The 23,496-nt window shown below is 38.1% G+C and overlaps 1 protein-coding gene across 1 annotated transcript in view; it reads left to right on the top strand.

Annotated features, from left to right (window-relative positions):
• NDUFS4 (NADH:ubiquinone oxidoreductase subunit S4) overlaps positions 1-23,496 on the top strand; it is a 58,861-nt gene that overhangs the window by 18,503 nt on the left and 16,862 nt on the right. Inside the window, exon 2 of the mRNA XM_023747427.1 lies at positions 7,961-8,039. Within this exon, the coding sequence (XP_023603195.1) occupies positions 7,961-8,039 (79 nt within the window). The remainder of the gene's footprint in view (positions 1-7,960; positions 8,040-23,496) is intronic.

Here is a 23,496-nt window from a genome sequence, read left to right as displayed (position 1 = left end):
TATTTTATTCCAGTAATTGACACACACAACACATTGTGTTTGTGCATCTATCAATCCATGTAGAATTCTTTGATATCTGATGTAAATATTTTCTGAGGTTCAAACATTTTTCTTCCATGAAAGAATAGCCATTTGTCTCAGTATTATGTCTTGAATAGTCTAGCCTTTCACCACTGATTTGGACCTGGAATTTTATTGTATACTAACTAGAGGCCCGATGCACGAAGATTCATGCAAGAATGGGCCTTCCTTCCCCTAGCTGCTGGCACCGCCTTCGCTTTTGCCTGAGCCGCCTTTCCACCTTTGTTCCTGCCCGGAGCCACCTTTCCGCCTTCCCAAGCTGCCCAGAAGCCCGGAGCAGCTGAGCGGTAGGGAACACCTGCGTCATCCCCATGGCGACAACGCAAGTGTCCCGCCCCACCCCTGCCGCTTGGCGCCTGTGTATGCAAATTAACCCGCCAGCTTTGTGGGGTTAATTTGCATACTCACTCCTGATTGGCTGGTGGGTGTTGCGAAGGTATGGTCAATTTGCATCTTTCTCTTTCATTAGTGTAGATGTACAGATCTATAGAATCTGACCTATACTACTTATTTGATATGTGTTCTGACCTGTACTACTTATTTGATCTGTGTATCTGTGCCTATGCTCATACCATATTTTAATTATTGTATTTATATTAGCTGGCAAGGCAAATCTTATAGTTGTTCAAATGTTCTTGGTTATTTTTGTGAATTTTTTCTTCTCTATGACAATCATTTAATTTTATAAAAATTCTGCTGGAATTTTTGTTATTATAATTAATTTGTAGATTAATAACTGACATCTTTGTGGTAAATTTGCTTCCAGTTATTTAGAAGACATGCCAAAGAACAAGAAGCTCAGTTCCTTCCTTTAAGGCAGTGGTTCTCAACCTTGGCTGCACATTAGAATCACCCGGGAATCTTTTTAAAATCCTGGTTTCTGGGCCTCATCCTCCGGAAATTCTGTTTCTTTGTGACTAATGTTGTGGCCCCACCCCATCACAAAGAAACAGAATTTCTGGAGGATGAGGCCCAGAAATCAGGATTTTAAAAAGATTCCCAGGTGATTCTAATGTGCAGCCAAGGAAAAAAACCTTTTAAGGGTTTTTCAAAAAAGGGACCCCCCCTAAATTTTGCCCGTTGTGAAGGGGGGAACCTTTCCAAAGGCTTGTTGTGTTTTGTAATATAGTTACTATCATCACCAGAATATTTATATTCCTCATTCCCTTTATGTTCACCTTATTTCTATTTATTTTGATAACCTAGTGCTATAAACTTGGATGTGTTTTTCTCTCCTTTACTTGCTATTTTCCATCATGCCCTCCAGTTTCTGTGTTACCACCCTCGGAAACCTTGCCCACATTCTCCTCCTTATTACTCCTCAATATCATTTCAAAGCCTGGTATGTGAGCATAATTACCCTTATCCTCTTGCACAAATTTTTCCTTCGTCTGTTGGATGACTCTCAAAGGATTAGTTTACGTTTTTGGCTTGGGCTGTGTCCAGAGGCACAGTTGCTATTAGTCCTGCTGCAAGTTCCACCTGGCTCGGAAGAATGGGGAGAAGGACATCTCTGAGCAGGAGATTTTTGCTTTTTACTGACTTGGCCAGTTGGACACCTAAAGTTATTAAGTGCTGTGCATGAAGATTAGAAATTATTGTGATAAATGAGTGAGAATCAAAGAACTTATTTGTGAATAAAGTATCTTCAGTTATTTCCATTGAACTTAACTAAAGTAATTGTAGGGTCTCTTTCTTTCCCTTTACTTCACGTTATTTCCAGAACATTAAACTAGATCCTTGATCTCTCCTCTTTAGTTTTCCATTAACAGTTAGTTCTTTCTGGTTTCTCTCTAGTGAGTACAATATGTTGAAGACAATTTAAATTTTCTCTCTTGTTTTAAGATATTGAAAAGCTTCAAGATCAACATGAAGATACTTGACCCAGGAATCAAAAAAATTTTTTAAATACATTTTTTATTGATTTGAGAGAGAGAGAGAGAGGGAGAGAGAGAGAGAGAGAGAGAGAGGGGAAGGGAGAGGGAAAGAGAAACATTGATGAGAAACATCGATTGGCTGCCTCCTGCATGCCGCTTACCAGGGATCGAGCCTGCAACCTGGGCATGTGCTCTGATTGGGAATCAAACCTTCCACCTTTTGGTGCATGGATCAGTGCTCAACCAACTGAGCCACACTGGCCAGGGCAAGATTAACATTTTTAATTTTTATTTATTTATTGATTGATTTTAGGGAGAGAAAGAGAGGGATTTGTTCTATTATTTTAAAAAATACTTGTTTTTTTAAAATGATTGTTATTTATTTATTTTTTAATTTATTGGTTGATTGATTTTAAAGAGAAAAGGAGGAGAAACATAGATTTGTTGTTCCACTTATTTATGCATTCATTGGTTGTTTCTTGCATGTGCCCTAACCAGAGATCAGACCCACAATCTTGCCCTATCAGGAGAGCTACCCGGCCAGGGCCCTATGTATCAACATATTTTAAGCCTGAGGTAATTATTGTGACATAGAGACTAAGTATATATTATTATTTTATTATTTTGGTTAGAACAGTGGTTCTCAACCTTGGCTGCACATTAGAATCACCTGGGAATCTTTTTAAAATCCTGATTTCTGGGCCTAAGAAACAATTTCCGGAGGATGAGGCCCAGACATCAGGATTTTAAAAGATTCCCAGGTGATTCTAATGTGCAGCCAAGGTTGAGAACCACTGGGTTAGAACTTTTAGTAATATTTTCTTACAGTTTAGTATGGAACTGAACACTTGCTGATTTAATGTGAATTTGGGTTCATTCAATTTGCAATAAATTGACAGCAAACATAATTGGCTTTGATGAAAAGGCTAAGGATTAATTGATTTCTTAATTTCTTAGGATTAAGAATTTTACTCTGTCTAGAAGTCCACAGATCATTTCTGGTCCTTTGAAGTTACTGGTTCAGTTTTCATATTTTTAAAACCATCTTCATACATTTATAGGGATGTTTTTGCTATCTATCGTTCAGCACGAACTACACCAATACTCACCTTAAAACAACAGCAACCATTTGTTTTGCTCACACATTGGCCACTTGGGCAGGGTTTGGCAGGGAAGCTTATCTCTGCCCCACGTGGTGTCCCTGGACGGCTTAGCCTGGGCTAGTGACCCCCAGTTCACTCACAGCCGGCCAGGGGGTGTGCTGCTTATTCCTCGGCAAAGGTCCCTCCGTGGCCAGTGTGGACGTCCTCCTGATAGAGTGGCTGGTTTAGGAGGAGGATATCACAGGAAACAATGTTCCAAGAGATAGGAAGTGGAAACTGCCAGGTTTGTTACGGCCTGAGCCTGGAAACACGCATCGGCTCACGTTTGTATTATATTGATTGAGCAGTCCCAGAGGGCAGGTTTTAGGAACCGGGAACACAGAACTCTAGCTCTTGATAGGACGGAGGAGTATAAACAATTTTGGAGCCATGCTTTCAACTGCTGTAATGATAGGGGAATATTGCCATTCTTAATTGATAAGGTTAATTTGCTTCAAGGGGAGAATAGTTGAAACTTGGAGACAGTGATATTATTTCTATTCAGATATTATTTTCCAGTACAAATGTGTGTGTTTTTTATTTTTTCATGACTTTTTGAAGTATTAAAAACAGTATTGCAAGATATATGTGAGGAAAACTAGAAAACTCTGATGAAAGAATAAGAAAAGACTAATGAATGTATATGGATAGGAAGACACGATATTCTTAAGATGTCAGCTCTGTTAGCTTGATCTATAGGCTCAGAAGCAACCATTGTCAGAACCTCTGTAGATATTAAGAAACTTATTCTAAGTTTATATAGAAAGTCAAATGATACCAAATATGGAATATCATAGTGAAGAAGAATAACAAAGTCAGAGGAATGACACTAACTTCAGTATTCAGTGCAGAGCCACAGTAATCAGGACAGTGTGGGGGGAGTGAAGGAGCACAGGTCAGTGGGCAGAATTGGTAGCCCAGAAACAGACTCTGAAATAGAGTCAACTGATGTTTGGGAAAGGAGCAAAGGCAATCCAGGGGAGGAGAGAGCGGAGGTGGGACTGAGACTTACCCACATGCCTCCATGAATCTACACACTGGCCTCATGCCTCCACAAACATGAACTCAAAATGGATCTTAGGCCTAAATGTAGGAAACAAAACTACCAAACTTCTGGAAGATAACATAAGAGAAAATATAGGTGACTTTGATTTGCTGCTGAGTTTTTAGCTATAACACTAAATGCACGATCCATGAAAGAAAAAATTAGACGAGTTGGAATTCATTGAAATTATAAATTTCTCCTCAGTGAAAGACAGTTTAATAAAGTGAAAAGACCTGCAGAGAGAATGTTTGCCAAACACATATCTGATAAAGAGATCTAGCCACAATATACAAACAACTCTTAAATTCAACAATAAGAAAACAAATGACTTAATTAAAAAATAGGCAGAAGGACTGAACAAACACCTCACCAAAGAAGATATGTAGATGGCAAATAAGCATATGAAAAGGTACCTCAACATATGTCCACAGGGAACTGAAAATTAAAACAACACTGAGATGCCACTACACATCTATTAAAATAGGTAAAATCCCAAACAGTGACAGCACCAAACACTGGCAAGAATGAAGTGTGACCAGTAAGTCTTTTTTTTAAAAAAATATGTTTTTATTATTTTTTTTTAGAGATAGAGAAAGGGAAAGGGATAGAGAGGTAGAAATATCGATGAGAGAGAAACATCAATTGGCTGCCTTCTGCACATTCCATTCCGGGGATCGAACCCACAATCTGGGCATGTGCCCTGACTGGGAATCCAGATGGTGACCTCTTGGTTCATGGGCCACCGGCCGGCCTGACCAGAAAGTCTTATTCATGCTGGTGGGAATGCAAAATGTACAACTACTTTTGAAGACAGTTTGTCAGTTTCTTACAAAACTAAACAGTCTTTTTTTTTCTTTTTATTGAATTTATTGGGGTGACATTGGTTAACAAAATTACACAGGTTTCAGGTGCACAGTTCCACAACACATCATCTATACCAGTGATGGCGAACCTTTTGAGCTCGGCGTGTCAGCATTTTGAAAAACCTTAACTTAACTCTGGTGCCGTATCACATATAGAAATTTTTTGATATTTGCAACCATAGTAAAACAAAGATTTATATTTTTGATATTTATTTTATATATTTAAATGCCATTTAACAAAGAAAAATCAACCAAAAAAGTGAGTTCGCGTGTCACGTCTGATACGCGTGTCATAGGTTCGCCATCACTGCCCTATACTCTCCCCCACCTTCCCCTGCGCACCCTCCCCCAGCAATCACCAAATGCTATCAGTGTCCATGAGTTTTCTCTCTTTTTTTCTTTTGTGCTCAATCCCTGCACCCCCCAACCTCCCCCCCAACAGCTGTCAGCCTGCTCTCTATCTCTGAGTCTGTCTCTGTTTTGCTTGTTAGTTCGTTTTGTTCATTAGAACATACAGTCCAGCAATTGTGTTCTTAGGGATTTGCCCAAATGAGTTACAAAAACCTGTGCCTGAGTGCCTTTAGCAGAAACAACCCAAATGTCCATCAGCAGATGACTGGATAAACAAATGTGGTAGATATGTTTTTGAAAGTTTAAACTCCTTAGATTTTTAAAGAAAAACAGATTATGAGTTTAGAAATTATTATGTAGCATTTCCATAGGGGATTATTAAACTAGAACTATACTCATTTTCATTTATTAGAATCAAACTCATCACTAGATGAAACTTTAGAGCAACAAGTTCTCATTTTACAAATTTACAAAGAGTGAAATTGAGATGCAGAGAGGTTAAGTGATTTGCTCATAGACGCAACTAGTAAATAATAAAACCAGAGTTAGAAATAAGCTCTCTTGATATCCATATCATTTTCTTACAGGAAACTTGACCGAAAAGTACATATAATAAATGGCTTGTACACTGCAGTAATGGTCATTGATAATAACAGCCATAGCCCTTAGGGTCTGTAAGAGACCTGGCTATGTGAACAGGCCAGCTGACAAAACAAATAGTGGACAGAGGTAAACTACTGAGGCAAATAAAGTTTCTGATTTTCTAAAAAATGGGAACTAAATAGCAAAGTGAAATTACCATTTGTTTACTGATGACTGCAGATTAGTCATCCCTACATGTACACTTAACTTTCTAGTGTTATGATACATTGCCCAGTAAAATATGATTACTAACATTTTGGCAATGTTTGCTTTTGGCTATTGTGAATAATGCTGCAATGAAATTGGTGCACAAATATCTGTTTGAGTTCTGCTTTCAATTCTTTTGGGTATATACTCAGAAGTGGAGTTGCTGGACATTATGGTAACTCTGTTTAATTTTTAAAGAACTGCCATACTATTTTCCGTGGCAGCTGCATGATTTTATGTTCCCACCAGTAACATACAAAGCTTTCAGTTTCTCCATATCCCACCAACACTTATTTTTATAACCATCCTAATATATGAAGTAGTCTCTCACTGTGGTTTTGATTTGCATTTCCCTAGTGCTTAGTAATGTTGATCATATCTTTCTGTATTTATTGGCTATTTGTAGGTTTTTGGATACATGTCAATTCAAGTATTCTTCCCATTTTTAATTGGGTGCTTTGCTTTTTGTTGTTGTTTGATTACCTCTTTTGAAACCTAAGAATTATCCCTACTTACTGATTTGTAGAAGCTCTTGTATCTATTTTGGATATTGAGCCTTTACTTTCTTATTTTGAAAATATTTTCTTCTTGTTATGTTTTATTCTTCATTTACAGTACCTGTGGTTTAGAAGTTTTTATGTAGTAGCTTCTGTCATTTTTTTCCTTTATACTTTCTGGGTTTTGTATCTTAATAATGTTTTATACTCTAAATTATTAAAAATATTGCCTTTACTCCTACCATTTCATTGATGAGACTTTTTACAGGCTAACCAGCAAGTAGATATTTGCTATATAATTCACATTTAATTTGAATTTAACCATAGATTAGATTTTGTAGGTATGACAAATTCAGTGCTGTGCTCATAATGAACTCTGGGTCCTTGCTGCTACTTTAACGATCTACAATTGGAGGGAAATGTTTTCCCACAGCTGGGATTTGATTTTTTAAAAATAATTGCTGTCTTCATGTTTAGGGATTAGTTACCTAAATGACCCCCCCCCCCTTGTCATACATAAATTCATATATGTACGCACATATGTTTTGTGTGCTTTTTTACTTAAGTAGTTTTTTCCTGAAATAAATTATATGAATATATTGTTTCAAATAATAAAAATCCCTATATGTGCTCTCTTTGCAATCTAACCTATCTTAAAAGGTTTTTTTTCTTATAAAAAGTTTTAATTGTGACATTTAATTCTTTCTGCTAGATGTTAAATAAAAACATTTTTCATCTTTTATTATGTTACCTTTTAAATATAGTCTGAAATATGAGAATATTTTGTCTGTGTCTTTGTTTATAATAGCTGTCTGTTTATAGAAAATGATATAATAGCTTTATTTTATGATTAGTTGGACATTAATTTAAAATTATGAAAGATCTATAAAGTACATACACTTTTTAAAAAATATATTTTTATTGATTTCAGAGAGGAAAGGAGAGGGAGAGAGAGATAGAAACATCAATGATGAGAGAGAATCATTGATCGGCTGCCTTCTGAATGCCCCACATTGGGGATCGAGCCCGCAAACCGGGCATGTGCCCTGACCAGGAATCAAACCGTGACCTCCTGATTCATAGGTCTACGCTCAGCAGACAGAACTAATGGGGGAGGAAGGGACTCCTGTGACCTCCTCTCTTCCTATTTCTCTTTATAAGGTCGTGTTGTTAAAGTAGCTTATCTCTGTAATGTTTGTCTCCTCTCTTGCCCCTGTGCTTGGATCATTTTTTAATTTAAAATCTTGCACTGCAGGTCGTTGAGCACTTCCACATGGAGGTTGGCACAGGACCAAACTCGAGACTCGCAACTCATAACAGTTGATGAAAAATTGGTAAGAATTTTTTATATATGCTGCTAGGATTCTGCCTTCAGGGTTATTCTTGTACAATAGATTTTAAGAGGGGTGTTTTGTGGGAAGTGATGTGAATTTGACTGTCCAAATTGTATGTAAATTTACTTTAAGAAATATTTGTCACAAAATGATAAAGATAATTTATGTTAAGCATTATACACAAATATTAAGTCATACAAATATTGAGAAATTAAAATTACAAAAGGCTTCCATTTTTTGGTGTTTATAAGTAGCAATTAGAACATTTTTTATTTTTATAATGCATGCATTATTTTTTATTTTCTCAGTTATACTATTTAATTAAGTTGTAAGGTACCAGTACTATTTAAAATTAAGTATATTGAGTTTTTCTGGAATCAGTTGTTTTTGTGTGTATACATCCCATTTCACATTACACATGAGAGATTACAACTAGCAACAAATAAATAATGTTCTTCACAACAGAAAGAGTTTTGGTAACCATGACATAAAATTTTCCAATGTGTGGTGGCATTTCAGATGCAGCTTGTTATTGATGCTTATATTATATGATAGCATAAATTTTGTAAATGTCGTAAGACTTCCAGTAAAAATGTGTAGTCGTATTTTCATTTTTATCTGGCTTACCATTATCAAATATATGGGTGTGTTTCTTAACTACTCCCTTTCTAATCGTTGTATATTCTTTTATTGCTCAATTTTGAGCCTGTGAGCATAATTTAAATAATAGGTCACACTTAAGTTTCTATTTGCACCATTAAAGATCTAAATAGGAAAATTAATAGATAAGGAAACAGTAAGGAAATCCCTAAATATTTTATGTTTAAGGCTGGTTGATTTGAACTTTAAAACCAAAGGATAACCAAAATAGTCTTTTTAAAATGCTGGTTTTGTCATCCTCTTCTGAAAAATCTTATGGTGCTTCTTATTGACCTAAGAAGAGTAAACATTAAAATCCTGACATGGTCTCTGAGGCCATCCTCTCCAGGTTTACCTGGTCCCACTCTCTCTATCCCCTTTGCTCTGTGCCTGTGACTTGCTGTTCCTTTTCTGCTTCAGGGCATTTAGATTCCAGTTCAGTCTGCCCAGCTGCTGGTACCAATCCCCCAGCTTTTCATTCAGTGCCATGTGCTTATGCTTCACATGTTCACCTCCTAGCCCGTGCTTCCTCAGGTGTAGACGAATTGAGGCAGGAATGGAAGAGGAGGAGGACTCACCATGCCATATGTTCATTAATGAATGAGGATCCTCTTTTAATCTTTCTACTGCATCTCTTCTAAGCCCCAAGAGATTGCCTTCTTGTTCCAGTACATGGGGTTTACTCTCTATAAAATTTCAGAGTTTACAAGTGATGCTTCTAAGTTCTGTTCTCTCTAGTTTGGATGCATAAGTCAGAACAGACACCCCTCTGTTGCTCTAGACAAGGTGCTGTGAAGCACACCAGGAGCTGTGGGCTGTTCTGAGTGTTATGTTTTTCATTGTCTCACAAATCAGTTGCATACTTTTAATGAATTTTGTTGCCCTGTATAGATTTTCTCCAGCTTTGTTATGTCTTTCTTGAAGTGTGTGCTAGTCAAAATATAGGCTTGATATTCCAGCTAAAGTCAATTGAGGTCTTATGTCTAATTATTCATAGTTATTGAGGTAATATTTAATATGGATAGCTGAAACCCTTAGCCATTCATTTAAGTTTATATTAAAACAAAAGTATTAAATAATCATATAGGTAACGCAGTGCTAACAAGGGTTTCGGCTTTTTTTGCTCCTGCATACGATCAGATGAAGGCTTCAGTGAGTAGCATAATGACAGGACTGGGGGATGGAGGGACTTACAGCAATGCTGAGCAAGTGGAATTGATTAGATTTGCATTTTGAAAAAAAAGATTCTAAAAATATATATCAGTATTAATGATGAAAATATTTCAAAAGGTGATGTAAAAGAAGATGTGGAAACCGCATTTTAATGTTATTATTCTATACTATAAACCAATTTATTAACTTAGGATACCATTTTTCTTAACCACTCAACATCCTATATAATAAAAGGCTAATATGCAAATCAACCGAACGGCCCAACGACCGGTTGCTGTGATGCACGCTGACTACCAGGGAGCAGACCCTCAATGCAGGAGCTGCCCCCTGGTGGTCAGTGCACTCCCACAGGGGGAGCGCTGCTCAGCCAGAAGCCCTGAGCCAGGCTCACAGTGGCAAGAGGGCGCAGGCTGGGCTGAGGGACTCCCCCCACCCCTGACTTCACAAATTTCATGCACTGGGCCTTTAGTTAGTTATATTTGTACCTGAAATTGGACAGAAACTAGAATCTTAATTGTGTGGTAAGGGAATTAGCCATTCTCATGATTTCTATTGGATATCTTATGTGATGTAGTTTTAAAATTAATACAGGTGATGCATGTGGACTAGGTCTTAAGCATGTGGACTAAACTTAATTGGGGGTTAGTTTTAGTGTTTATTTTCAAACTGGAGGATAACTTTAGATGTTACCTAGTTACATTATTGAATCTATTTTTCATTTAAAATATTTTCAACCTTTTATTCAAGAGAAATCTTATGTGGGACTCCAACAAGTAATCAACTAGATGAAAGCTGAATTTGCTGGAGGGTGAGGGCTGGGAGCCCGAGGGACGATGCAAGCTCTCCTTAGGACAGTGGTTCGCAGTGTGGTCTGGGTGGGAGCCCAGAGCCCTTGTAGGAGGTCGACTAAGTCAGACTATTTTCCTAATCAGACAAAGGCTTTTTAAAGTCAGTTTCACTTAACATTCTTGATGAATCAGTAAAAATGATTAATATTTAAAAATCTCCACCCCGCATACTCATCCTTGTATTTCCCGTGTGGCAAAACAAGAAGTATTGTGCATAAGACACGTCTGCTGCATGTCCCCAGGTATCACTGGGTCTAAGGATAACTACTTGTGTTGCTGCGCTGCTGTTGCACATTGAAGCTGGCCACTTTCTTCTTGGAGCACCTCTAATTGCAAAAACAGTAACAGGTGACACAGTATGGTTTTCCAGTCTTCAGCACACGGCAGACATTTTCTAGAAAGTAAACCTGCTGCTTCAAGGAAGCATTACCCATGATAAACTTCAAGCTTCCAAGTGAAAATGAGAATTTTTGAACTTGATTCTGCCCCTGATCTGATTAAGCCTGACAACTTCCCAATAAAGACTGTTGTGGTGGTACTGGTGGTGTTGTTCAGGAATGTGATTTAGGAGACTAGGTAGTGAAATGTGCTAACATTAGGAAGATGGGCATACCTCCTGTGATCCAGCGTTTTCCAGATGAGCAACGTATGATGTTATAAAATCATGCCTGGGTAAAACTTTACAGTGCAAGATAGAACAATGCTTTTAATGTGAGTATGACAATATTAAGGCTATTAAAATATTGCTCCCTTTTCTAATTACATGTCTCTTTTAGGATGAATTTTCTTCATATAGTTCAACCAAGATAGCTTAGTACAACAGTTTGAACAAAAGAACAGATGTTAGAATTAACCTGTCTTGTGTTAAGCTATTCATTAGAGATTTTCAAAAATGCCTATCAGTTGTCCCTCTTCTCACTAAATTCTTTAGCTTTTGAAAATACGCATAATAATATTACCCTATATAATAAAAGGCTAATATGCAAATCGACCGAATGGCGGAATGACCGATAGCTATGACACACACTGACCACCAGGGGGCAGATGCTCAGTGCAGGAGTTGCCCCCTGGTGGTCAGTGCGCTCCCACAGGGGAAGCACTGCTCAGCCAGAAGCCGGGCTCATGCCTGGCGAGCGCAGCGGCGGTGGTGGAAGCCTCTCTCGCCTCTGCCGCAGCACTAAGGAGCAGCAAGCCGAGCGGTAAAGAGCAGCGAGCAGGTGGGTGGTAAGGAGCAAGGGGTCTTGGACTGCAAGAGGGATGTTTGACTGCGAGAGGGCACAGGCTGGGCTGAGGGATCCCCTCCCCCCAAGTGCTCGAATTTCGTGCACTGGGCCTCTAGTTTTTATAATAATGTTCTATTAATATATAATTGGTTTATTATCATTTTAAACTAAGTATATATTTAAGTTTTTCTCCATTTAAATTTCTTATGGCAAATATCTGCAGATATATTTATATAAACAAAACCTCTTTGGGTCCAATAATTTTTATTTTTATTTCATATATTTTTCAATTAAATGTATTGGGGTGACATTGGTTAATAAGATTATATAGGTTTCATGTGTACAATTCTATGTTCATCATCTGTATATTGCATTGTGTGCCTACCACCCAGTAATTTTTAAGAGGGTAAAGGAGTTCTGAGACCAAAATGTTTGAGAATCGTTCTCCCAAGTCTTCTTTTTCGGTTTAAACATCCCCAGGGCTGTGAGTCACATCACATGGATCCTAGTTCATTCATCATCATGATTATCTTGCAGTTGAACTGAATCCCTTTTACACTGCTGTTGCCGGGATTTCTTGTGATGCTACAGATGTGTGGCAGGGCCTGCTGGGGATTATGACCTCCATCCCTGCCCCTCCGGCAGTCCGAGGAAGGCGGCTTAAAGCTTATGTTCTCCTGCTTCTTCCTTAGGTGGAGCTCATGGGGAGCTAAAACCCAGACCTTTTTTATTTGTACTGTGACCAAGTCATGTTTCATTTCTTCCATCTTACATATATGCTATTTATTATTTTAACTGTTATTCTCAGATAGTTCAGAGGCCATGCTACCAAATAAAAAGTTTACTTTTTTTTATTACTACATTTAACAGGCAAAATTTAATATATAGAACATAAGAAATTAAGGGAATTTTTATAGTATTTCATAGATGTCAGTACCCTTATAAGTACAAAGAAAAAGATGTTTTATTTTGAGTATCAATTGTGTATTGATAACAGGTACCTTATCTTTTCTGGCATAAAATGTAAAGGAGAGAAGTCTGCCTAGCATTTTCCAGGGTAAAGAATCTATTCTTTCATTTTATTTTTGCATTTCTTTTTTCAAATTTATTTGAGAGAGAAAAAGAAACAGAAACATCAAGAGAGAGAGGAAGAGGGAGAAACAGAAACATCGATTTGTCGTTCCACTTATTAATGCATTCACTGGTTGTGCCTTGACCTTGGCGTATCTGGACTATGCTCTGACCACTTGGCTACCTGGCCAGGCCTTGTCATTTTCGAACTATATACAATGTTGGCAAATAGAGAAGAAATCTTCAGAGAATAAAATCGTAGTATTTCCTAATTTCCTAGATTGCTATTAATGAATCTTATCGCTCAGCACATGGTACATTTCTAATCAGTCAGTTTTAAGAATGTCTTCTCTGTTGTGTATAAACTAATATCCTTTTCTTTACTGTCAGAATTAATAAAAATTTAAATATCAAAAGAGTAGATAGATGACAGCATCTTAAAATAATCTTGTTAATTGATGTAGAAGCACAGTGTTTAAAAAACCTTTTTGTGTTTGCACCATTATTTCCAAATCCATGATACTTCCTGCAAATACTAAGGAAAGCTCACCGCTGACCGTTTGCTTGGCCCTTGGTTTTTGTTGCAGGATTGCTGTGCTGTGGAGGTTGGGGGAAGAATGCCTTTGCCTTTGTGCTTTATTAAGAGAGAAACTTTTTCCCTTTACCCCCACCCCCACCCCGGTTTCCTTTCAGCACATTTGATGAGAGCATGTTGTCTTTTTATATTCACGTGGACTATACAAAATAGAGATGTTAACTGTTCATTGTTCTTTAAAGATTTTGAGTAAGCACTCCCCATAAAACAACTACAGCATGAATGAGACCTACATGGGCATGTTTTTGAAATGCTTTGTCATCATTTTTATTTCCTATTTTTAAAATACTAATTTCTGTTTGTCACAATCACCTTATATTAAGTATCTACTACCATAGTTAAAAATTAAATACAAAAGATAGAAAAATCCCCTCAATGTAAGAATTATTTTAATGTAGTAGTAAAAATAAGGTGAAATAAGCCTTAATAGTTTGGACATTAGTATGTTACTTTTGTAAAATTAGTTGGCTGCCATCTATCCTTATTTATTTATTTATTTATTTATTCAATAAACATGTATTGAGCACCTATCTGTGCCAGGCATTATGCTTCAGTGTTTATGTTGACACTTTCAATGGTTTATTTTCAGTTAGATGCCTAGTCATTTTGTTTAAAAACCATTAAGCAGCAGTTGTTTTAAACTAATGGTGGTTATACATACATCCTCAGCATAAGTGAGTATCAGAAAGGAAACTGTCGCAGTCTGTAAATCTCAGATAGGTGGAGTGGGAAAGGCTGGCTCTCATTCCTAAGTTGTTTTGAGAAATGATAGTAAGCACTTTAATATAAAGCCTATCAGGATTTAAAGTGGTCTGTGTGTTAAAGTTAGGTGTGCATGTGAAATAAAGAGTCAGGGTTTCGAATGCTGCCGATTCGCTGTTTTACTGCTTGGCAGTTTCCTCCCAGCAGCAGCACAGCCCTTAAAGCTTGGTCCCTTGTTGGTACTTGCAGTAAGTACTTGCTGTTCGATCCGGCAGTGGTGTTAGCGCACACACGTAGCCGGCTGGGCGAGAATATTGCTGTTTTAGAATGTCTGCAAGCAGCAACAAGTTATTTAATATAATTTTTTTGTCACTTTAGTTGGTTTTACATTTTTTCATTGCTTGAACTTGCTCTAAGAAATTTGTAGAAATGAGTGATATTTTTGCAAGCCTTCTAAAATAAAACCATTATATTTGCTACACAAGTATTAGTTTTATGTTGTTTTTACTTCCTAACATACTAAAAGTTTATAGATGAAAACTTTTTATAAGTCTGCAAACCCGAATTAAAGATTGAGCATTAAGAGGTGACCTGCACAAAAAGATAAAGCTAAGTGAAAGGCTTGCATTTGCTCTGGTGCTTGCTTTTTGAAGGGGTCAGTTTTCTTTGGAGAGATTACTTTCTTTTGGTGGATGGCGGCGCTATCTCTGCTAGATTATTGGGAGGCTAGTGTCTGTGATTGGGTTGTACAGCCTCCTAGCATCTCAAGTGTCTGTTTTGTCTGGACTTTCCTCACGCAGCATTCTTGTGCAAAAATTTCAAGGCTTTAGTCTGGAGCACTGGGTCAAAGGATATGTCTCTTTGAAGGGTAGACAGGAGTTTTTTATGTTTTATTCACTAAGTAGTATTTCATTTTACATCAAAGAATAGCAGCCTTTGAGAGCCTTTCAGGGTGGCAGTTGAGCATGTGGGCTTTTTTTATTTCCAAGACTTTCACTAAATATGGAATGTTTCTTCGTGTTTCTCAGTCTACAGATGCTTATTTATATTCTTGTATTTAGATGAGACTATTAAAATAAAAAAAAAGCATTGATTATAGAAGTTAGTTTGAGGTAGAGTTTTATTTTTAAAAAAACTTACAATGTACTTGTCTCTTTTGGTTTTTACACTACCTACAAGCTACTGAGAAAAAAAAATTGTTAGATAGCCTTTAAGATTGTAGCAATACTATTGCTTAAACTTCTAAGGAAGAAGTAATGACTAATGATTTTGGAAGTGTAAATTTTATAGTGAAATGGCCTTTTATTGGCTTTTTTTTCAAGCCTAGAAGGGGGAGATACTTCTTTTGAAACATAACAAAACGCAAGTAATGAAAAATGTTAAGACTTAGTATAGCTAGAAGTAAATGTTCTTTATGTGCCTTTGAGATAAGTTAATAACTATTATGAACCAATAAAATAATTATACAATATATGATTGCTTATGTTTAGAAGATTAAATTGTATTTAATATTCCTATCACATGACATATATACCTGAGCATATGAACCAATATTAATATAGCTTATTTTTATATTTATGGGTAAACATGCTCTTAAAATTACTGAAAATGTATCTAACTAGAATTGGTTGATCATTTAAAATAGAAATATTTGTATTCATTAATAACATATCATTAGTATTGAAATAACTTCCGATAACTTGCATTTGACATTGAGTAAAACAAGTCAGATCATTTATTATATACAATTGTTTAAAATAAAATGTATTGATAAGTACAGAACTTTGTGTTCCAAAATACAATCCCATTAAAAGAAGTTATTTTCACATGTTATCTCGCTGTAAAAAAACTTGTACTTGTTAAATAGTTATAGAGGAAATGAATGGTAATGTGAGGTTTCATATGCAGACAGGGACCGTTGAGACTTAACGTAGAGAATGATCTTTCTATATTAAAGTTGTTTAAGGAACAAAGATCTTTCCTCGGAGGGGCTCAGCCATCTCCATTCTCTGCGATTCTTCAGCAATTAAAGCCGATTTCTTTTCCTCTTTGTTCCACGCAGACAACTGAACAGGACTGGAGAATCGGACTGCGACTGTTTTATCTTTCAGACGCTTTAAGTTCTGTGTACCAATTAGCCAAGTACAGTAAAGGTTTGGACTTAACAGCCACAGCATCTCTCATGCCTAGAAGTGTCTGGGCTGGTGCGGTGTCGCAGCCCATTGTGTCCCTGTAAGGACAGTCACTGGGTCACCCCTTCCCCGCTCTCCTACCTGCTGTGGGTGGTATTGTGTAGAGCACTCGGCACTCCGCACAGTATCCTTCCAAGGGTTGGAAATGCTTGTGTGTTATTATCGAGGAGCTTTGGCTCTCAAAGTAGAATTGATAATATTTAATCATTTGAATGTTATGTTTTTTGTCCTTTTAGTGTTTCTACAATTTGTATGTGAAGATACATTATTTTTCTTTAATTAGTTCCAAGTACAAAGCTGTATATTCTCTCCTTGGAAATTGTTTGTGTAATTTTATTCATTTAACTGGATATAATTATAAATGAGTCATCAGAGTTTATATCCGAGTATGTGATACCTGATGTTTTCTTTTAGGCTGTATTTGAATGTAGGTTGGTGGGTTTTTTAATTTTTTGTTTGTTTGGTTGGCTTTCTTTTGTAGGTTGGTTTGTATGTTGTTGTTTCTTTCTTTGGTAGTAGAAAGAGAGATAACTTCAAAACTGGAGAATTCATCCAAATCCCACCTTGAACGTGTGAAAGCCTCATGTCCATCCCCTGACAGCGACGTGGTCGTGAAGGCAGCGGAGAGGGAGTGAAGGGACAGGAGGCCGTCGCCCGGGGCAAGTGCTCTTCTCTTCCTGTCGCGCGTGTCTGGGAAGCGGGGCCGAGCGCAGGGAGGAGAATGCCCAGCTCGGAAGTGGAGGCTGGAGACGCCCATCCCGCCTCTGTGCAGGCGCTCGTCTGCTGTGGCTCAGTCTGTGCTCTGACTCCCCCTTCACAACGCCGCTCGCAAGCTTGCAGGTACCGTCCATGTCCTGCCAAGGGGACGTGTAGAAAAAGGGGTGCTACTGTACGCGGTGTGCTATGGCTCCCCAAACTGCCTCTCGGTCAGGCACACTGTTCAGAAATAGGAGTAGGCTTTTTGTTCAGTTCTCTTTCATGGTTAATACTTTACTTCTTGCCGTTTTGAGTATATTATATATCAGTTATTGAAGGTTTTTTATTTTAATGCCTCTAATGAAATAGGCATTAAAAATGGTCGTGTCTTTCTCTGAGCAGCGTGTAGACACGGGTATACCAAAATGTTGGACTGAAAGCGCTCATTTAAATTTAAGACCTGAGGATCGGATCAGTATACTGACTTGCATGTATTACGATGACTACTGAGTTTATATCATTATAACTAACATCTAACAATTTAAAAGATTTTTAAACCTAATTGAGTAGTTTGAGATTTAACATCTGAAAAAGTAAAATAAGGTTCCTGGTTTAGTTAGGATTTTAATGTATTAAATATTCAAACATGGCTGGTTGCTTGGAGTTTGTCTCTGTGTCTTTGGGACTCCCTTCCTCTGGCTGGAGTGGCAGAGGCCAGTGGAGGAGAGAGGCAGTGCAGAGTGCAGGCTGGCTGAGAGGAGGCTGTGGCCAAGGAGAATGGGGAGCAGCGTGAGGTCAGAGAGGTCAGAGAGGTACGCAGGGGATTTTTGGTGAAATAATTCTTATAGTTTTCTACAAGGGATTACATTTTAACAACTACTTTTTTTCTAAAAGAAATATATTGTTGAAAGTATTACAGATGCTCCCTTTCTCCCCCATTGGCCCCTCCACCCTGCACGTCTCCCCCTCCCCCAGGCAGAAGGATCCCATGTTTTGTCCTTGCATTTTAGATTTTACGGATGGTACGGGATAGCAGGTCAGTGGTTTTCCTGTGAAACTTCTGACTTTGAAGTTGCTTTTTGATAAAGGCATATTGGGAGCTGGAATCTTGAATTCATCTACTTACTCTAATCCCCCAGTCTCCATGGGCCCGCCCCGCCCGCCCCCCCCCCCCCCCCCCACGGGAAAGTCAGTGGAGATGGCTGAGCTGCTGTCCGCAAGGTGGTGCTGACACAGGCACACGCATGTTTAAGCTTCTGGCCTGTTTCAGTGGGTGTCCTGGCTGGGGTGATGGTTATGTCTTTACCTTGACTGGACTCTGTTTGCTCTCCCTGCCTCTCCTTTCTCCCCTGTTCTCTCTGTTGCTTGGAGTTTGTCTCTCTGTCTTTGGGACTCCCTTCTCCCTTTGCTGACAGTGTAGCTGACTGTCATCATCTTTCCTTTTCTGGCTGTTTGTGTTGTTCCCCATCCCTTCAGTCCTCCCTTCCAGTGACTGGCTCCTCCTTTTCCTCTCCCCCTGCTGCCTGTCGGCCTGGTTTGGGCGCTCTGGCCGATTTTTGGACTGTTACCATTCTTTTCTTCTTGGTACTCCTCTATGTCTCTTCCACTCCCCTGGTTGTTCTTCCTCCCCTTCTCGCCTTTCTTTTATACTTTCGTAGCATTTTCCTCTTCCTTCTTTCTTTCCTTCTTTCTTCCTCTCCTCTCAAAATGATAAGAGAGCTACATCAGACCTAGGGAGGAGAGACAGAGCTGGCCCTACCCTCCAATTGCTTTTTTCTCTTAGGTCTTATCTCCCCGCCCCTCCTCTGGGGAATATACAGGACTTTTGAAGACATTTACTAACTGGAAAGAGAAATGCTATGATTTAAACATTATATTATAATTATCTTTAATTGAATCTGAATTAATTGAAAAGAATACTGTACTGACTCACATTTGCTGTTCAGATGCTGAGTTCTAGGGGATCTTGGAGCTAAATATTGGCCCTGATTGCGATGGTCTTACATTAGGTGTGTTCATTTGTGTATATTTGTGCATGTACAGTCGGCATTTAACAGTTTCTGTTGTGTAACGCCTTTCTAACAGCAGTTTACTAAGTCATTTAAGATATTACTCTACGTAGATTCTGATAGTCATGTGAATGTATTGCTAAATGACTGTCATTCCAATGAGAATTGTTTTAGTCACTTATAACCTGTTTTTTAAAAATATATTTTTATTATTTTCAGAGAGGAAAGGAGAGGGAGAGAGAGGTAGAAACATCGATGATGAGAGAGAATCATTGATCGGCTGCCTCCTTGCACACCCCCTACTGGGGATCGAGCCCGCAACCCAGGCTTGTGTCCTGACCGGGAATCGAACTGTGACCTCCTGGTTCATAGGTCGAAGCTCAACCATTGACCCTTTTCAGTACTGCACAGGCAAGTGGTGGAGCTTGGGTTCCTCCAGGTTTGTCTGAATCAGACATAATTCCTTGCTCCTAGCCAATATTGTATTTCATAGTATGATTATGTAACGACCCCCTTCCCCTCCTCCAGGGGCACAGATGAGAAATCTCTTGAATTCAGGGGTAGTCTTTATTCCCTCCGCAGCCCTGGCCTGGATAACTTGGCATAGCAGGATCTTTCCATTTGAATTGAAGTGAATAAAGATAAATGATACCTATCCCGTCACTGTTATGCGTGTCATAGGCTTTTCAGGATATGGTTGTAACTTAGTCAAACACATTTATTTAACATATATTGTACTCAGTGCTTTGACATACACAAGAAATGGAATAGTCAGCCCTTACTTAGAAAGAAAAACTATGTTGTTCTCTCCTTTAAACTTGAAGCAGCTTACTGACTCTGATTGCATAACCCTTTGTTGTATTTTAATGACTTACTCATTTTTCAAGGAAGATTTTCTGCATCTGACACCCACTTTTTGCTCACTCTTTCCTTTTTAAAAAGTGCAGTGGTGATTTTTAAGAGACTAGAGGTCATGTCTGTACTGTTGAGCATTGTGTCCAGCGTCTACTACATACAGGTTCTGAAATATATGTTGAATTAAAGAGACACATTCTTTTTATTGTGCAATATCAGCACTTTACATACATTACTTAGTCCTTGTTAGACTGCATTGAATTGATTTTATAGAGGCTGAATTAGGAGATGTTTTCATCTGCCAACGTTGCGTGTTGGGATTCTGACCAGTTTTGACTTGGCCCTTTGGTTTAGCCTTTGCTGCACCGTCCCCTGCAGAAGGGCCACCTGGGGACTGACAGGAGTTTGGGATGGAGACACAGCTCTTAATTTCTTAATTTCCTACTCGTTGTATGATTAGCAGTGTCATTTGTGTGATCGTTTTCTATCTTAACAACATTCCATTTAAAACTTTACTTTGGGTTCCATGGTAGCTTACAGTATGCAAGACATAATGGGGTCACATTGCCACTCTTGTTTCCTTCCTGGTGGGACTCCCACAGTGTGTTGCTCTGGCAGACAAAGCTGGTTCTCCTGGCACCTCTGTTTTCAGTCTGATTGTATCTGAATCACTGTGGCCACTCATTCTCTGCAGTGTTTAAAGTTCCGCTGTGGTGAGTACATTCACACAGCATGCTGTCAGCTTTTTGTATTTTTCAAACTGTAAAATTTATTTTATAAAATGCCCTTTATTGTTTATGAGACCCTTTAATGAGTTTCTTGGGTTGGGTATCTGTAGGGTACTTAAAGATTTTGTTACAGATCTAAGATGGTTTCTCTTTTAACTTCTTTCATGGTTGAAGTAGAATATAAACACAATCACCAAATTTAGATCAGTTCAGCTCTAAAATCAATTTAAACACGTAATTGGTAGCCAGTAGCCTCCAACAGAGCACGTTTCTGTAAGCAATATTTGTAGTGTCCCAGTATGTGCTCTATTAAAACGTTTTCAGCATTGATCTATAATAACAAGCAATTTAGTCGCACTTATTACCAAAAAAGCCTGGTAAAAATTTTGGTTCTTTTGAGTATACTGAGAGACCTATCAAAAATTTACCCATTGGCAAAACCCTTTTTCATTTATTTCTCTTTATGACAAGTGTAAACTATTAAGGTTAAGTGGGTGGGGCAACCGGAAGTAATTACGAAGGCCAGTGGCATTTTTGTGGTTTAATAAAGGCAGAAGCTAATTCTTCAGTTTTTATTTAAGTGAAATGGTGCCAAAAAGGAGGTCCTGCCGAGCAGCTGCACTCCCTCAGTGTTACCCTCATTTACCAAAGACACGACTGTCACAAATAAACCTTTACCCTTGATATATAGCCACAGAAGTACGGGGGCTTTTGTTTGGGGTGCATGCAGAAGAACTCCTTTATACAGATCAACCGCCAGATGATGGACAATGATGAAAATTTGATTCTTTGAAGTCATAATAGTCATTGAAATGTGTGAAATTCTGGTATTGAAAAGAGAGAGGCCAGCAAGGCTCTCAATCCTGGGTGGTTGCAGGAGGCTTGCTGGGAGGTTTGTCGGCATTTTGACACCAACTTCCCATTGCTTGTTCCCTGCTTCCTTTGTTTAAAAAAAAAAAAAGAATTCACACAAGATAAATGTGAACAGTTGATAACCGAATCATACAGTTTTTATGTGGAAAACTAATATTTTATAACGAAAGTTGGTATTTGAAAGAATAAAGTTCATTTACATATGCTGGCATATACTTTCTTAGTGATTTTTAACATTTCTCTTTCACTGAAGCACACTTGTGGCGGGAAGGTCAGGCTTTGCTCACAGAGTTAGAAACTGTGGAAGATGCACTGAGAGAGTAGGACTTTGGAACTGGGAGATGCATCTTTTCAGTAGCAAGTTCTGTTTGAATGCCCTTTAATCTCTGAATCATGATTTGTCACTATTTAAAAAATGGCACATTTACATGAGATTGTGTTTCTGAAACTTTATTCTATTTAGATAGTAACATTCTTTAATAATAGGAATATAGGTTTCATATTTGACCCAACCGCTTAAAAATTTTAAGTTTTAAAATTTAGTGTGTGTATATTATCTATAAAGTAACTTGATTTATTAGAATTTACAGATAATTATTAACTGGTGAGTTTTGAGGTTCCTAAAGAGCCAACTTGAAGGCTTCTCATACCCTATCTGACGGAAGGTTTTGTAATCCTAGAAAACGTATGGATTATTTATGGTTTTCTGTTTTACCAATAAAATGAGAACTCTGTGAAAGGCAATATTGACATCTTCAGAGCACTTCCCTCTTTTCTAAGTAGCCTTTAAAAAATGACAGATGATCTAGTGCAACATAGAAGTAGAAATCTACACAAGAGAAAAGAATATCATTAGTTCAGCAGAGTTTAAGACATTTACAGATTGTATTTATTTATTTGTTTGTTTGTTTGTTTATTGCAAAGGTTGAGTCACAGGTAGGCCATTGAGAACTTGAGGTAAAGCAACGCATTGATGACACAAGTAACGAGTTCAACACAGTGCCTCCCGGTTCTTTTCAAGGATTGCATTGTTTTAATAGAATCTTGGAGTGGGAGTTTTCCCATTGAAATGTCCTTAAAGGACAGGTTCTTCTGTCACTGGCTGAGCTGTGTGGATGAAATGGTAACAATAGAGTGTCGTAATGCATTTTACAAGTGTGAGAAATCAGTTTGTCTAGACTGAGAGTGTGCCTGCAGGGACTAGGAGTTCAGGGCTTCAGGGCCTCTCTGTGTCAGCTACGTGCACAGCCCTACATGCAGGCCTGTGTGTCCGACACTGCGCTTCAGAATTCAGAAACCCATTTGTTTCTGCTTTAAATTGGGGGAAGATAGCGATAAATAATTGCCATAATTTTTGGAAGCTGGTAGTCAGGAGTTCAAAATATAACGAGCTTAGCAACATTTGGTAGTTTCTTACTTGAAAGGGGTTTTCCATCCTAAAAAACTTTGCACTTTAGTAGCTAGTACAAATCAAGAAATACTGTTTCCATTTTTAAAAGCTTTATTGTTTTTTTAATTACTGTGTAAGTTCCTATATAAACTCACTGAAGTTTATGAAGAAAAAGCCTGTTTCTGTGATCCCACCTTCCTGAGGTGTCTAGTGCACAGAGTAAGTGTTTCCTTTCCTGGAGATCTTCTTTAGAGAACAGCCAATGGATCGTTCCAGTTCGTACGAATTCAGCTCATACTCAAGAGGTTGCTGTGTAATTTGGAAAAGAATCCTCACCCCATAATTTGTAACTTTGTTTCTTTATACCCAGTTTAAGCTTAAACTGTAACTTTGGAAACAGAACATCTATCTATACTAATAAAAGGGTAATATGCTAATTAGACCGGATAGACCCTTCGGATGT

This window comes from Myotis lucifugus, unplaced genomic scaffold (genome assembly GCF_000147115.1).
Source record: "Myotis lucifugus unplaced genomic scaffold, Myoluc2.0 scaffold_875, whole genome shotgun sequence".
In the NCBI taxonomy this organism is placed as follows: domain Eukaryota; kingdom Metazoa; phylum Chordata; class Mammalia; order Chiroptera; family Vespertilionidae; genus Myotis; species Myotis lucifugus.
This window is presented reverse-complemented; position numbering and strand designations above follow the sequence as displayed.